Source organism: Hipposideros armiger, unplaced genomic scaffold (genome assembly GCF_001890085.2).
Source record: "Hipposideros armiger isolate ML-2016 unplaced genomic scaffold, ASM189008v1 scaffold_56, whole genome shotgun sequence".
NCBI lineage: Eukaryota > Metazoa > Chordata > Mammalia > Chiroptera > Hipposideridae > Hipposideros > Hipposideros armiger.
This window is the reverse complement of record NW_017731406.1, coordinates 960,783-976,560: the sequence shown is the minus strand read 5'-3', so window position 1 is coordinate 976,560 and position 15,778 is coordinate 960,783. Positions and strand designations below refer to the sequence as shown.

The following is a 15,778-nucleotide window of genomic DNA, read 5'->3' as shown; positions in this document are numbered from 1 at the left end:
ACATTCTTTTAAGGTTACGTGACTCGACTCTCATGCAGCTTTGGATATGGTAATGAATCGCAAATCTTGCCAAGTATATTCACACAGGAGGTACCCAGGATGGTCCAAAAGAGAAAGGAATGCATTTCTAGTTTCTTTTCTTTTTTTCGTGAGTGCCAAGTGATGCTGATATATCATGGATTTTTTTAAACGACCTTAGTTGCCAGTAATATAGGACAATTAAAAATGATATTCAGTATGCTTGTGAAGGTAGACTGTGTCAAGATGCTACCTTTCTAGTCAGAAATCACACCCTCATGACCTCCAAAAGAGAGGGGGAGGGTTGTACAGAGTAATCCATTGGAAACACGTGGTCATTTTTTTCTTAGTGATCAAATTCTTGCTATTCAAACTTTCAGGTATTTCTATTACACACAGTAATCAGCGCCAGTGTGCATCGGGCATTTCTTCTCTACCAGCCATTGTCTTCAGTGTTTTATATAAACATTATTTCCCTTAATCTGTTTAAAAGCCAAATGATTTTGAGGATCTCCAGTCTGCAGATGTGGAAACTAAAGCTCCAAGAGATGAAGGAACTAACTTGTTCACGGTCACATAGCTTTTAGGCTAAGTCGAGGGAGCTTGGATTTGAAACCAGGTTTATCTGACTCCAAGATCCGTTTTCCTTCCTAATTTCTCCACTTCTCCATCCGTCAAATATACCTTCGGCTTTCAGTGAGATCACAGTGCTTGCAAAGTGCTTCTGCAGTCAGCACTGGGATAGTAAGCCACTGAAGACAGTGGAAATAAGGAATGTTTTTCATTGGTAATGGGTTTTGTTTTCAGATCTCACAAGGTTGAAAGATGCTTCCTTCGTGTAGACCTGACGTGAATGAGGCTGGCATCTGAGCCCCTTGGAATTTTCTGAACCAGTTTCATCCATTCCTTAAAGCATGATTGGAATAAATGGAAGGTCTTGGCATTTACATGCGGGCCTTTTTTTTTTCATATGACATTTTTAGTCCATAGGTCTCATTTGTTAATTATGTACAGCATGGGAACTAAGATTTTAAATTTATTCATATTTTCCAGCGGGTCAACAGAGATTTCAGTGAGAGATTTAAAATTGGAGAATATATTTTGCAGTAAATCCTAGACACATTATCTGTTGTATTTTGCTCCTTTTGTACTCTTTACTGCTTTTTGAAAAACTGATATGCCAGTAAAACTGAGACTTTTTTTTCTGTAACATTTCTTTATCTTGTTTGAGGTTACTACCACAACACTCTCTTCAATTAGCATTCTTTTAACAGAACACAGTCCTGTACATTGACAGAATATAATCAGTTGGCATTCCCAGCCCTAAGAAATAATGACTGAAGCTTATTTGAGGAGGATGTTTAAGGACTCATGAGTTAGTGTTTTAAAATGTTTGGTGAGGCTCAGCAAATATAAATTGCTGTAAATCACAGTCACTTATTTAAGGAATTTTTTTTTAAACCCTGAACTTAAATTTGCTCCTATTGCTTTTATTCTTTTAATTATTTGGGTTTTGTTTTATAGGAATTAGGATGAAAAGAAAATAGCTCATCCTCCAAAAGAGTTCTCTCCACGTCAGGTTTCATATTTTTAGGAGAGTTAAACCAAGTCTTGAAACGTCTCATCTTTCAGTCTGGTAAAACTCAAGATTATTGATTGAAACCATAGTTAAGATTTCCCTTTCTCTTTTTCATTTTTTTCTTAAGGAGAGAGAATTCAACAGGCACGTGTTTCTAACCCCTAATTTCCTAAAGCCAGAGCCAAAGAGTGAAAGCACCAAGAGGAACAGGGGCTTGTTTTCAGCATGAGACCTCTTTGTGAAGACAGAACTGGTGACAGCAGGACCAGAATCATACTGCGCAGTCTGTGTGGCTTGAAAAATGCTTTCATTCATTTTCATTAATGTCAACCCATAGACATTATATTCTTCTTCTATTTGGTCTCTTTAGGATTGCACATGCCATTTCAAAGCATGACGGTTGTGCGATGGTTTTGTAGTTAAATCTATTCCTGAAACATTTAAGATGTTATCCGATGGACCTAGTACTTGGTCCATTTCATGATTTACTATGAGTTCATGTTAATTTTGTAGTGCCAGTTTCAAGTCTCCCTTTCATACAGACATTTAACCTGCCACATAACGTTTATTATAGTGAGAACAGCTAAATAAAATATGATGCATCCCTGCAAAAAAAAGAAATTTAACCTGTTCACATTTCTTCATTAGTGATTCTTTAATATTCATTAAAGAATGAATATTTTTTTCTTATTTTCTTCTACCCCAAATTGTATCAGTTTAGATTTTTATATAAACATATTTTTAGTTTTGCTTTATTTTCAAGAAATGAAAAGGAAAAAAATATATGGAGAATGCTATAGAAATAGTATGATTCCAGCCCATGAACCACATAATTCCTATCAGTAATCTATATTGACGCTTCTGTTCTCAAAATATAGTTTAGATTTGGACTTTTTTGTGTTTTTGTAATCATTCTACTGTCTGCATTAGATGGTCTTAGTCTGTGAAAGGATGCCTATAAAAAAACAACAGTCTTGGGAATAGGATTGCTAGATTTATCAAATAAAAATAGATACCCAGTTAAATTCGAATTTCAGATAAACCATGAATATTTTTTTAGTATCAAAGTGTCCCAAATATTACAAGACTTTTTGAGTATTAGTATATCCTGTATACCCTAAGTATTGTATGGGTAATGAATAATTTCCATATCAATGTGTCCCAAATATTGCATGGGTTTTATTCGTGTAAGTATAGCTCAAGTATTATATGGGATATACTTATACTAAAAATAATTCATAGTTTATCTGAAATTCAAATTTCACTGAGTGTCCTGTATTTTGTCTGGCAAGTTGTACTTGGAAAGCATCATGGTAGTAGTGTAAGTGAACATACTGGTTCTGGTACTAAAGTAGCTGAGTAGCCTTGGGCATCTCACTTAACCTACCTGAACCTAAGTTTCATCATCTGTAAAATGAGAACAAATAATAGATACTTTGCAGAGTTTCTGTAAATGTTAGAAATCATTTATACCTAAAACACCTGGCACATAATAGATTTCCATCAAAGAATAGCTGTTATCAGAACAAGGAAGAAATACAAATGCAGGTTACCAGTTGTTTTCCATCTTCATAATAAATGACAGCGCCCAGCAGCTAAACAGCCTGTTAGATTGATGTTAGAAGAGTCCACCCAGATGTCGGTGACTATTTACCAGATCAGAGATTTGACCAGTAATAAAATAGATACAAACATTAACCTCCCTTCTCTCCTCTATTACTTGCCTCTTATGTTACCAAAGATCATACAACTTGTTAGTATCAGAGCCTGAAAATACATTGCCTTTTCACATTATATTTTTTTCTAACTCACAATTTTATTTAAATCTTGCCTTTCTCAAGCATCTGGGTTTTTTTTAATTTTTATTAATTTTATTGGTATGTAGTTGACATAAAAAAATGCACCATTTTCAAGTACACGATTTAGTGTATTTTTAATATATTCACAAGGTTCTGCAACCATCACCACTATCTAATTCCAGAATATTTTCATCATCCCCAAAAGAACCCTATAATCATTAGCAGTTACTCACCACTCCCCTGTCCCCCATCCTGGCAACCACTAATCTACTTCTGTCTACTGTCTCTATGGATTTGCCCATTCCAGACATTACATGGAAATGGAATCGTACCGTATGTGGCCTTTTGCGTCGGACTTCTTTCACTTATCATAGTATTTTAAGGTTTCTCCATGTTGCAGCATATTTCAGTACTTTATTCTTTTCATGGTTGAATAATATTCCACTGTATGGATATATACCACATTTTGTTTATCCATTTATCATTTGAGGGACACTTGGATTGTTTCCACTTACTGGCTATTAGGAATAATGCTGCTATGAACACTCTTGTACAAGTTTTTGTATGAACATGTGTTTTCTTTTCTCTCGTCTATATGTAGGAATGAAATTGTTGGGTCATATTGTAACTCATGGTTTAACTTTTTAAGCAGCTGTTTTCCAAAATGACTCACCATCTTATATTCACACCAGTAATGCAAAGGGTTCCAGTATCTCCACATCCTCACTTGTTATTATCTAGGTTGTTGTTGTTATTATTATTATTGTTATTATTATTGCCATTCTAGTGGGTGTGAAGTGGTACCTCATTGTGGTTTTGATTTGCAGTTCCCTAGTGATTAATGATGTCAAACATCTTTTGATGTACTTATTGGCTATATGTTTATCTTCTTTGCAGAAATATCTACTCAAATCCTTTCCACATTTTTAATTGAGCTATTTGTCTTTTTATTGTTGAGTTATAAGAGTTTTTATATATTCTTGACAGTTAAAGGATTTATAAAGATTTTCTCCCATTCTGTGCATTACCTCTTCACTTTCTTGACTGTCTTTTGATGGATAAAAGTTTTTCGTTTTGATGAAGTCTTGTTTATTATTTTTTCTTTGGTTGCTTGTGCTTTTGGCATCACAGCATATCCTCTTTTCTTCCTTGAAGAATAAAACAAACACTAAACCAAGAGTAAAGAGACATGAGCTCTGTTCCCAACTTTGCGGTTACAAAAATGTGTGACCTTAGGCAAGTAGTTCAACTCATTTGGAACTCAGTTTCCACATCTGTGAAAAGAAGCTGGATTCAGCAGAGCAGGCACTTTGGAATTTTTTGTGAATAAATTATCTTTACGAAACCTCCTAGGTTAGTAGCTCTCAGCCTGGGCTACATTTGGTCATCTGTGAAGACACTTTGGGTTGTCACAAATGGGGGTGGGTGCTCCTGGCATCTAGTGAGTAGAGATCAGGGGTGCTGCTGAACATGTTACAATGCACAGGACCGCTCCTACAACAGAGAATTATCCAGTCCAAAATGACAGTAGTGCTGAGGTTGAGGAACGCTGCTGTAAGATTATATTTCTATTATTCCAGTTTATTTTAAGTGGTAGGCTTTGAGTTTGTCTGCAGGAGCCAGATCATTTTGTACTTTGAACCTAATGCTAGCTTGGTGGAGTCAGTAGGGGGAGGTACCAATAATTCTTGGAAGTCGGGAAATTATTTTTTTGAAAGTGTTTTCTGGGCTTTTTATAACTATTTTGTCTGCTAATATGAAGAAAAAAGATTTCAGTATGCACACCTCCAGGCAAAGTCTTGGAGATGTGTTCTTGTTATGGAGTCCTTTTCTTTGGGGTTTCTGGAACAAAATAGTTTTTGTGAAATAGTTGGTACATGCTATGAAGTATATCTAATCAATCATAACAGGAAGAAAGAAACAGAACAGCTTGACGGAAGAAACTTACAGTTGATGCGTCTCTGTATTAGTGAATTCTCTGAACTGAAGGAAGTTAATATTATTATTCCAGCTGATCAGTGTACTTTAGCTTTATTCCATACCATCTACTGGAATGTACTTATTCACTTGCGTTCCACAAATAATCTATCTAAAATAAAACAGATAATAGCTTGAGATATGTTTCAGCATTTCTAGAGCTCTTGGCATGTAAAAAGCTATTAACCTGCAGGTATTTCTTTCCTGTGAGAATATGGCTGATTATTCCATGCCTTGCACCATTAGATGTAATCGTTATCACCACAGCCACCACCATCATCTTCATAGACTAAGTGCTCTAAGCACTTTATAAGTGTATTTCGTGTTTCCTCACAAAAATCTTATGAGGATTTTTTCCCCCATTTTTCAGATAAGAGAGAAAAGTACAATAATGAAGTAGCTCCATATTAAACCTTTTCTTTTATATCAAAAATTTTATATTTCGACAATGGAGAAAGTATATTTGTTGTTAAATCTATAAATATTTATGTCCCAAATTTTCCGGCACCCCAGGTAATGTTAAAGCCTGAGTTATTTCTCAACTTTTTCCAGTGTCTTAGGATTTTGGTTTCTTTCAAAAGCGTATGCATGCACCTTGAAGCTACTGTAATACTTTTCCATCTCTGAGAGCACACACACGTGTGTATATATAATTTAAAAATTGTACAACTTCTATAATATATAAGTAATGGAGGGATTTTCGTTTCACTTTGTTTATATATACAGGAAGCAGTGAAAGAAAACAACAAGAGACGAGAAATGGAAGAGAAGACCAGGAGGGCAAAGCTTGCAAAAGAGAAAGCTGAACAAGAAAAGTTAGAACGTCAGAAGAAAAAGAAACAACTCATTGATATGAACAAAGGTATGAAGTACTTCCAATTTTTTAAAAGATCTATAAAGTGCAAAATAATTGTGCTTTCTTAATTTTGGACTATACAGTAAATAATTGTGTTCTTGGTAGAAAATTCACAATATTATTAGTTACTTGTACCAAATTTCTCTCATGATTTTATCTGTATTTCCTGTCACCCTACACTGAGCACTCAGGATTTTTGGTAACCAATGCAAGGTAACATGTTTGTTGAAAAAGTTTTTCTCTCTTTATTGTTTTACCAAATTATATTACGTTCTAGATGAGGCAGTGGTGAGGGAATAAAAGGGAGAGATGAAAAGAGAAAAACTACTATGGGGCGACGAGCCTTATAGCTCTTATTTCATTTTGGTGACACTGTTGACAGAGCAGCAACAATTAACTCTTCCGTGAGGACTTGAACATTTCACGTCATAATGGTTATTGAAAGCACTATTATAAAATGAAAAAAATAGGGAGAGGCATGTTGTTCAGTTGTGAGCCTAAAAACAAAATGCTGGTATGTCCACATAGTATAAACTATCGTGGTTTTCTTTGTTAGCAGGAATGAGTGTATATTAAAGGTGGGCTTTTTAGGGTTTTTTGTTTTATTTTCGTTTTAAAGAAGAGAGGGTAAATTGAAACAGTGATTGATACCAGGTAGCAGCACTCTGAAAAAAAATTTTTTTTTTAAAGATTTTTTATTGGGGAACTGGGGGGATGGGAACAGTGCTGGGGAATTGGGGGAAGGGGAACAGACAAGTTGCTGTCGTTTTGTTCTTCAGTCTGGTTGTGGAGGACGTTGCTTCACTGACCCAAGTTGGCACCATCATTGCGCTCTTCCTGGGCGAGGCACATCAGTCGCCGGCTTCTGGATGGCCGCTCACTGCGGGTGCTAGCCTCTCATGCTGGCTGCTGGCTACACACAGTGGCCCATGGCAACCCACTGCAACAGGGACTGCAGCCTATGCCGTCGCCGGCGACTCATGGCAGCCCAGCTCCAGGTTGAGCTGTTGTTCAGCATCTTAGCTGTAGAGGGCAGTGTCACTGGCCCTCATATGTGGGATCTGAACCGGGGCCCTCTGGCATCCCAAGCCAGTTCTTAACCATCACGCCACTCGGCTGGCCCAGCACTCTGAAAATTTAAGAATGAAAAAGCGTAGCCTTTGCCACTGAGGACTAGAGAATTTAAAAACAAAACAAAATCTGAACAAGATACAAGAAAATATGATTCATATGGAACACCTCTTTCTATATATAATGATAGCAAAAATTGCAAGCATTGTATAATGTTCACCATGTTCCATGCACTGTTCTAAGACTTGCACATGTTTTAAGTCAATTAATCCTCATGACATCTCTATGAGGTAGGTTTATTATTATCTCATTTCACAGATGAGGAAACTGAGGCTCACAGAAATTAAGGAACTTGTCCAAGGTCACACAAATAGGAAGTATTAGCACCATCATTTGAATCCAAGTAGTCTGGCTATGGAATCTTCACACTTAAAAATGCATTGTCAAATGATAATAGTAAGGAAAAAAAACCATATAGCACTTAGTATGTCCTAGGAACTGTGCGAAAGGTTAGAGAAGTCACAAATGAGAAGTGTTTTAGTGTTCTGTAGGATGCGTACGTGTAGAGACAGATTTGAAGCTCACGTAATAATGGAAGCTGGCACGTCCAAAACCTGCAGGGTAGGATGGCAGGTTGGAGACCCAGCAAAGACCCAGTGTTGCGGTTCAAGTTTAAAGACAGTCTGCTGGCTGAATTCCCTCTTGCTCAGGGGAGGTCAGTCTTTTGATCTATTCAGGCCTTCAACTGATTGGACGAGGCCCACCCACATTATGGATGCAATCCGCTTCAATCAGAATCCGCTGGTTTCAATGTTAATCTCATCCAAAAACAGCCTCACAGAAACATCTAGAATAATGTTTAAACAAATGTTTGGACGCCATGGCCCAGCCAAGTTGACACATAAAATTAACCATCTCCAGAGGGATATTAAAAGGTGATGATGAATTAGATGTGGGAATCGAGAACATGAGGCATTTAAGAAGGTGGTACCCTTTATAAAGAAAAAACATCAGGACTAGAACAGATTTCATCAGGTGGGTTACAATTCTTAGTGTCATTTTCAACATGTTTCATTTTTAGATACCTTGTGAAGGCGGGATTGCCTAGCAAGCCATTGTATGTATGTGTATGAAACTCAGAAAAGAGGTTTGAACTAGACCGACAGACTTGGCAATCATCAGTTTTTGGTGATTAGTTAGGGTAGATTAGTTTGCTAGGGTTTTAGTAACAAAGTACTACAAATTGGCTGGGTGAAAACAACAGAAACTTACTGTCTCACAGTTCAGGAAGACAGAAATCTGAAATCATGGTGTTAGCAGGGCCATGCTCTTTCTGAAGATGCTAGGGAAGGACCTGTTCCACGCCTCTCTCCTGGTTTCTGGTAGTACCATGGCTTGTGACTGCTGGACTTCAGTCTTCCCGTGGCATTCTCCCTGCGTGCTTTTCTGTCTCTTCACATGGTGTTCTTCTCATAAGGATACCAGTCATATTACAGAAGGGACCCAACCTACTCCACTATGACCTCACCTTAATTAATGACACAACTCAACCCATAACATATGAGTTTGAATGTGATTCCCAGGGTAAAGTATAAATCAGAGGTTCTGAAAGTATCTCATCTCAGAGCTCATGCCCAACTCTTAAAAATTATTGAGGAACCCAAATACCTTTTGTTTATTTGGGTTATTTGACATTTATCATATTAGAATTAAAAGAGAGGCATAATAAATAAAGTCACTTATTACTTCAACTAAAATGACAATAGTAAGCCTATAATGTTAAATAACATTTTTTATGAAAAGTAGCTATATCTTCCAAAACCAAAAAAATGAAAAAACAGTGTTATAAATCTCTTCAAAGTTTGGCTTGATAAAAGATAATTTCATTCTCATACCTGCTTCTACATTCAATCTCAGGCAATATCGTCCATCATGTAACTTCTAAAAAATACTATATCCTCAATACCCTCATAAAAGAATGAAAGAGAAAAAGGCAAAAAGGTGTCAGTATAAGTATGAAGATAGTTTTGACCTTGCAGATCTGAAATGATCTCAGAGGCCCCCATGAGTCCCCAGATCACACTTTGAGAATCTCTGGTGTTGATGGTGAAAAGAGCAAGCAGTTAAGATGGAGTCTATCCAGTTTTGTGCCAAGAATATAGTCTTGCTCCCACACCATACCACACCATACCACACCACACCACACCCCTGCTGAGTATTTATCAACTGTTAGCTATTTTTCTAAAAATATACCTATAAGAAAAAAATAAAAGTAAAGGAACTATGTTGACCTATTTTGATTGTGTCTATAGTATATATTTTTATTTGCCAAGATTTGGTTAATTACCTCTTCAGATACCATTGAAAACATAGGATAAACATTCAACTATGTTGTTATGCAAATGCTTAGCTGAGCGATCTGAACATGAAAGACACTCTTTAGAAGTAGGATTTATCTTTGTGTTGTTACTGTATCTCTACAGATCAATCAAATAGCAAACTTCACCATAAGGCTCTTGATTTGTGGCCCATATGTTGCAAACACTTATTATTTGTTGTAATATTATTTTAAACTTAGAGTATAACTTTGTTAGTCCTTATAAATATGTTTCAAAAAGAGAGCCTTCCACTGGAAGCATGTAGTCTTAATTAAGGTGAAAAGAAAGAATAAGAACAGTGTTGAGTGTCAAGATGCAGCTCAGTATCAGTGAGTTTCTCAGTGTCTCACAAAAGATGCTGTTGTTCACTAGCTGGAAGTTAATTGCAGACGTTCTGAGAAGCCTGGGAGGAAGCGTGGTAGAGCTGCCGAAAATGTGAACCCATGGGAGATGTGAGAATAGGTACAGTAAGAAAGTAATTTAGAGAACTTTAAATGTGTCCAATTAGAACAGTGTATTCCACTTTCCACTAAAAGAACATTGTAATCTTCTTTTCCACTGAAAGAGAGATGATATAGAATATTTGACTGCCATTGTGAGATAAATATTATATAGAGTGTAGAAGTATTTCATGCACATGTTACTAGAGATACACACCATTGGAACCAGAAGATCTTACCTTTAACAAAGGTACTCAAGTAAAGAGCCCCTTGGGTAAAGGAAAACACTTGAAAATTATGAACAACTTGAAAAACAAATGTACTCTTTCTGTAAAGTGTCTGCTTCAGATCAATTTAGCAAAATTGCAAACCCCGCCCCTTTAAAAATATCTCCTGTGATCCCATATAGCTAATAAGTAACAACAGTATAGCATATTTATCTGGCATGCAACATTGTATACATTCCCCAAGGAAAAATATTTTAGAGTGTAATTATTCAGAAGAATAATAAAACCCAAAAGAACATTTCTGTAATCTACATGTGATCAGCTGAGCTCAGAAATAAGTAGACATATCATGAAGAACAAGCAGCCAGAGAATTATGTCTTTCAAGTTAAATATGTAAAAAATACTATATTCAAGCCTCCATTTTGAGAGAACTGGGGATCAAAAGGATAAGAAATAGTATTTTTTTAATTATAAAAGAGATAAAAGGCATGACTGTATGTTAAAGAGACAGTAATTTTGTAAACATTAAGTGGTATGTCTCAAAAGTTATTAAAGCCTGTATGTTTAAAAAAATGGAGATCAGTCTTACCTCTGTCACTTACTACCTTTATGTGTGTCCTGTTCCTTAATCTCTTTGTGCCTCAGTTACCACATGTAATGTAGGATGATGACATTTACCTCATATAATATAGTTTTAGTGAAGATTAAGTGAGATGAGGGGTTTCCGGTCAAGATGGCGGGGTAGGTAAATGCTGTGCTCGCATCCTCTCATGACCACATCAACATTGACAACTAAACTGCAGAACAGCCATGGTTGATAATCACCTGAAGTCTAGCTGAACTAAAGCCCTACAACTATGGACATACAGAAGATGCCACTCCAGACTGGTAGGAGGGACAGAGATGTGGAACGGGCTGGTCCCACACCCGCGTTGGACCACTGAAAATTGGGAGGGATATTTCAGCTGAGGAGGCCCCCATGGAGGAGTGAGTGGTCCCACCTCCTCCCTAGCCCAGGGTTCCAGTGCCGGGAATAGAAGTCCCCATAACTTCTGTCTGTGAAAACCAGCACAGATTGTGGCTGAGTGAAATGGAGGGTGGCTGCACTCACAGGCATTTCTCTTAAAGGGCCCGTGCACAGAGCTACTTGCTGACGGACTCCCTTGCTCTGTGGTCTTTGTTGAGTCCTACCCCCTCCAGGCATGCAGACACAGGCGGCTGTGTCTGATGCAGACATATCTGAGTCTCCATCAATCTGGCTGACACTGTTACTTCACCCTGCTCTGCTACTTCCCTGAGACCCTGCCCACCCAACTTGCAGTCCCACCCAAGCCGCTCCCAGTGGCTTTTCCATCGATGCAGTCTGTCTTGGCTAATGCTGCAGAATTTCCTAAAACCTCTGAAAGGATCACACACCCCAAACAAGCAGCATCTGGCCTCAGCATGCTTCATACCTCTTGCTGAGTAGGAATCTTGCAGACTCCTTTGTGGCTCATTCCAGGTGGCTTCAGGCAGGGCACAAGCTGTGGTTGAACTTGGCCTATGGTGGGTGCGTAGCCAGGAGGCCCAGGTCTGCCAGGCCTGGTGGCCAGCTTCAGACCCATCCAGAGCACCACCCAGCTGCCTCTGCAGACAACACTCCCAAAGGGTAGACTGGGTAGGCACAAGAGCCTTGCTCAAGCGAATCCTGCTCCGTGGGGTCAGCCCCTGCACAACAGCTCCTCCACTTTAGTTTCACTGAGTCCTCGCAATCAATCAAGCCGAAGTTCAATCCCTCCTATTAACATGGAAACAGCAACCAAGGATTAACTCCCAACAGGAGGACCCAGCTCAGGTGACCAGGGTGAGTGTGTCACTGGGCCCCACAGGACACTACTACATAAGGCCACTCTTCTAAGACTGGGAAACATAACAGCCCTACCTAATATTGAGTTGTCAGAAAAGTCATGACGTATTTTTACAACGAAAAACATACAAAAAAATACGTCACGACTTTCCCGACAACACAATACATAGAAACAAGCACAGGGAGGCAGCCAAAATGAGGAGACAAAGAAACACGTCCCAAATACAAGAACAGAACAAAGCTTCAGAGAAAGAACTAAACAAAATGAAGACAAGCAATATAAGGATGCTCCATGATCACAATGAGAAAATCAGCAAAGAAACAGGAAACCTAAAAATGGAGATAGAAAACGTAAAAAAGGACCAGTCAGGAATGAAGAATACAATAACTGAAATAAAGAATACATTAGAGGGAATCAACAGTAGATTTGATGAAGCAGAGGACTGAATCAGTGATTTAGAAATGAAGGTAGCAGAAAACACCCAATCAGAACAGCAAAAAGGAAAAAAAAAATCCAGAAATATTAGAATAGTTCAAGGGGCCTCTGGGACATCAAGCACACCATTAGCATCATAGGGGTACCAAAAGAAGAAGAGAGAGAACAAGGAAATAAAAATCTATTTGAAGAAATAATGACTAAAATCTTCCCTAACCTGGTGAAAAAATACACGTACAGGCCCAGGAAGCTCAGAGAATTCCAAACAAGATGAACCCAAACAGGCCCACACCAAGACACATTAAAATGAAAATGCCAAAGGTCAAACCCAAAGAGAGGATTTTAAAAGCAGCAAGAGAAAAGCAGTTAGTTACCTACAAGGGAGCTCCCAGAAGACAGTCAGATGATTTCTCCACAGAAACTTTGCAGGCCAGAAGGGACTGGCATATAATATTCAAAGTTACGAAAAGCAAGGACCTATGACCAAGACTACTCTACCCAACAAGGCTATCATTTGGAATTGAAGGACAGATAAAGAGCTTCCCAGACAAGGAAAAGCTAAAGGAATTCATTGCCATTGAACCAGTTAAAGGGACTTCTTGGAGGGGGAGGGGGAGGAGGAGGAAAAAAATATATATATGAATAATAAAATGGCAGTAACTACATATCAACAATTACTTTAAATGTAAATGGGTTAAATGCTTAAATCAAAAGACAGGATGGCTAAATGGATACGAAAACAAGCCTCTTACATATGCTGCCCACAAGAGACTCACTTCAGATCGAAAGATACACAGACAAAAATAAAGGATGGAAAAAGATATTTCATGAAAATGGAAACAAGCAAAAAAAAAAAAAAAGACATTGTAGCAATACTTATACCAGACAAAACAGACTTTAAAACAAAGGCTATAATTACAGATTAAGAAGGACCCAGTAATTCCACTTCTGGGTATTTATCTGAAGAAACCCAAAACACTACTTCGAATGGACATGTGCATCCATATGTTTATTGCAGTATTATTTATTTATAATAGCTAAGATATGGAGGCAACGTAGGTGTCCATCAGTGGATGAATGAATAAAGAGGAGGTGTTACATGTATACAATGGAATATTACTCAGCCATAAGAGAAAATGAAATCTCGCCATTTGCTACAACATGGATGGACCTAGAGGGTATTATGCTAAGTGAAATAAGTCAGATAGAAAAAGATATATACTATTTTACTTCCCTTCTATGTGGATTCTAAAGAAGAAAATAAAGAAACAAAACCAAAACAAACTCATAGATACAGAGAACCTTTTGAAAGTTGCCAGGTGGGAAGGGCTTGGGGAGGCATGTGAAAAAAGGGAAGGAATGAAAAAGTACAAACTGGTAAGTTACAAAATAGTCATCGGAATATCAAGTATAGCATAAGGAATATATTGAATAATATTGTAATGACTGTGCTTCCCCAAAAGTAAGCCCGGGTCTTATATTAATTTTTTGCTCCAACAATCTGCATTTATTCATTTATCCATGTACAAAAATCTACATTTATTCAAACAGTCACGTCTGGCTGACGATCTTAACTGGGGCTTATGTTTGGGGTAGGGCTTATATTACGAGCATCCTGAAAAATCATGCTAGGGCTTATTTTCCGGTTGGGTCTTATTTTCCAGGGAACCACGATATGTATGGTGTCAAATGGGTACTGTATTTATCAGGGTGATCACTTCATAGGTTATATAAATCTTTAATCACTGTGTTGCATACCTGAAACTAATATAATACTGTATGTCAACTGTAGTCAAAAAACTTTTTAAATTATTTAAAAATAGTTGAGTATTTGAATAACAAAGATTACATGAGATAATTAAGTAGAACATATAACACAGGGCCCAAAATATACTTGTGGCTACTGACAATGAGTCGTTTTGTGCACACTGAAGAATGTGGGAAAAGTTTGAGACATATTTCCCACCCTTACATGGTTTACAGTTTTGTCAGAGAGAGGTATAGGGGCGGAAAATTGTTTTCCAGCTACCCATTTTAGGTTTATTGACTGAAGCCCTGTAAATCAGGCCGACCAAAGACAGATTAACCAGAGAAAAACAAGTTTATTTAATGCATGCATCACCCATACACATGGGAGTACTCAGTGATTAGTAACTCAAAGGGTTGGTTAGAACTTGGGCTTATACAGCATCATAAAAAAAATACATGTTTTGAAATTTTTAGATAAGACAAAGGGAAAGGATTTTGAATTTCTAGGGAGGCAAATTGTGAGAAGGTAACTACATGGGGAACTCATGGAAGGTTAAGGTCTAGTTGGTAATGTTTGGTGTGTAGGTTCTTCTGGTGCTGTCACTGGACTGGTCGGGGTCTATTTTGAGTTGTTTCTGGTGATTAACTTTGGTCCTGCCTGGTAAAGAGAAGAAGAGGGACACCTTTACACGTATGTATCCTGCTTTTAGGTAAATAGTGGGAGGCAGTGAACTTTTCTTGTAGCTCCTTCTAATTGCCTTCAGCTCAAAACAATCCTTACGCCAAAGTGGCATATTTTGGGATGACATATGCTGCTATCCTTCAGCTGAAATAAAGCTGAACCAGCAAACTGTGTGCTGATATCTAATAGAGATTATTTAGAAGTATCTAAAATGGGAAATTCATCAAGTCTGGTAAAATGATATAAGGTTTCATGGAGAAGGCTAAGTAGAGTCTCTGGGCCTATCAGTAGAGCTAGACACTGAAGGATGGGTACTATTGTATTTGGCTAAGCAGAGGCGAAACTAGTCAAGTAAAAGGGAATAATGTCATCAGCAGTGTGGGTCAGCACGCAAGTCAGCAGGCCTCGTGTTTAATGGCCCACAGGAAAGTACATCAAAATGATTAAGAAGATAGGTCCTAAGTTCAAGTCTCAGGTCCACAACCAGCTAGCCATATCATCTCGGACGAGGTAGTTCACCTCTCTGTCCTCAGTTTCCTCATCTGTAAAATGGAATAATAGTACCTTCCTTGTTATTGTGAGGGCTAAATGAGGTAACCCACAGAGACTGCTGTTACACTCTATTCTGTCAATTATATATTGATATCTTTCGTCTCTGGTAAATATTGGGTTCTCGGAAAACACATGACGTATTTTTTCTATGGTTTTCATTGCAAAAA

General features: G+C 37.8%; 1 protein-coding gene across 5 annotated transcripts in view; it reads left to right on the top strand.

The window, feature by feature from the left end:
• The window catches only part of DIAPH2 (diaphanous related formin 2), an 873,267-nt gene that overhangs the window by 670,582 nt on the left and 186,907 nt on the right, over positions 1 to 15,778 (top strand). For all 5 annotated transcript variants that reach the window (XM_019641102.1, XM_019641101.1, XM_019641103.1 and 2 more), the window contains one exon: positions 6,100 to 6,235. In XM_019641102.1, coding sequence (XP_019496647.1) covers positions 6,100 to 6,235 — 136 coding nt within the window. The remainder of the gene's footprint in view (positions 1 to 6,099; positions 6,236 to 15,778) is intronic.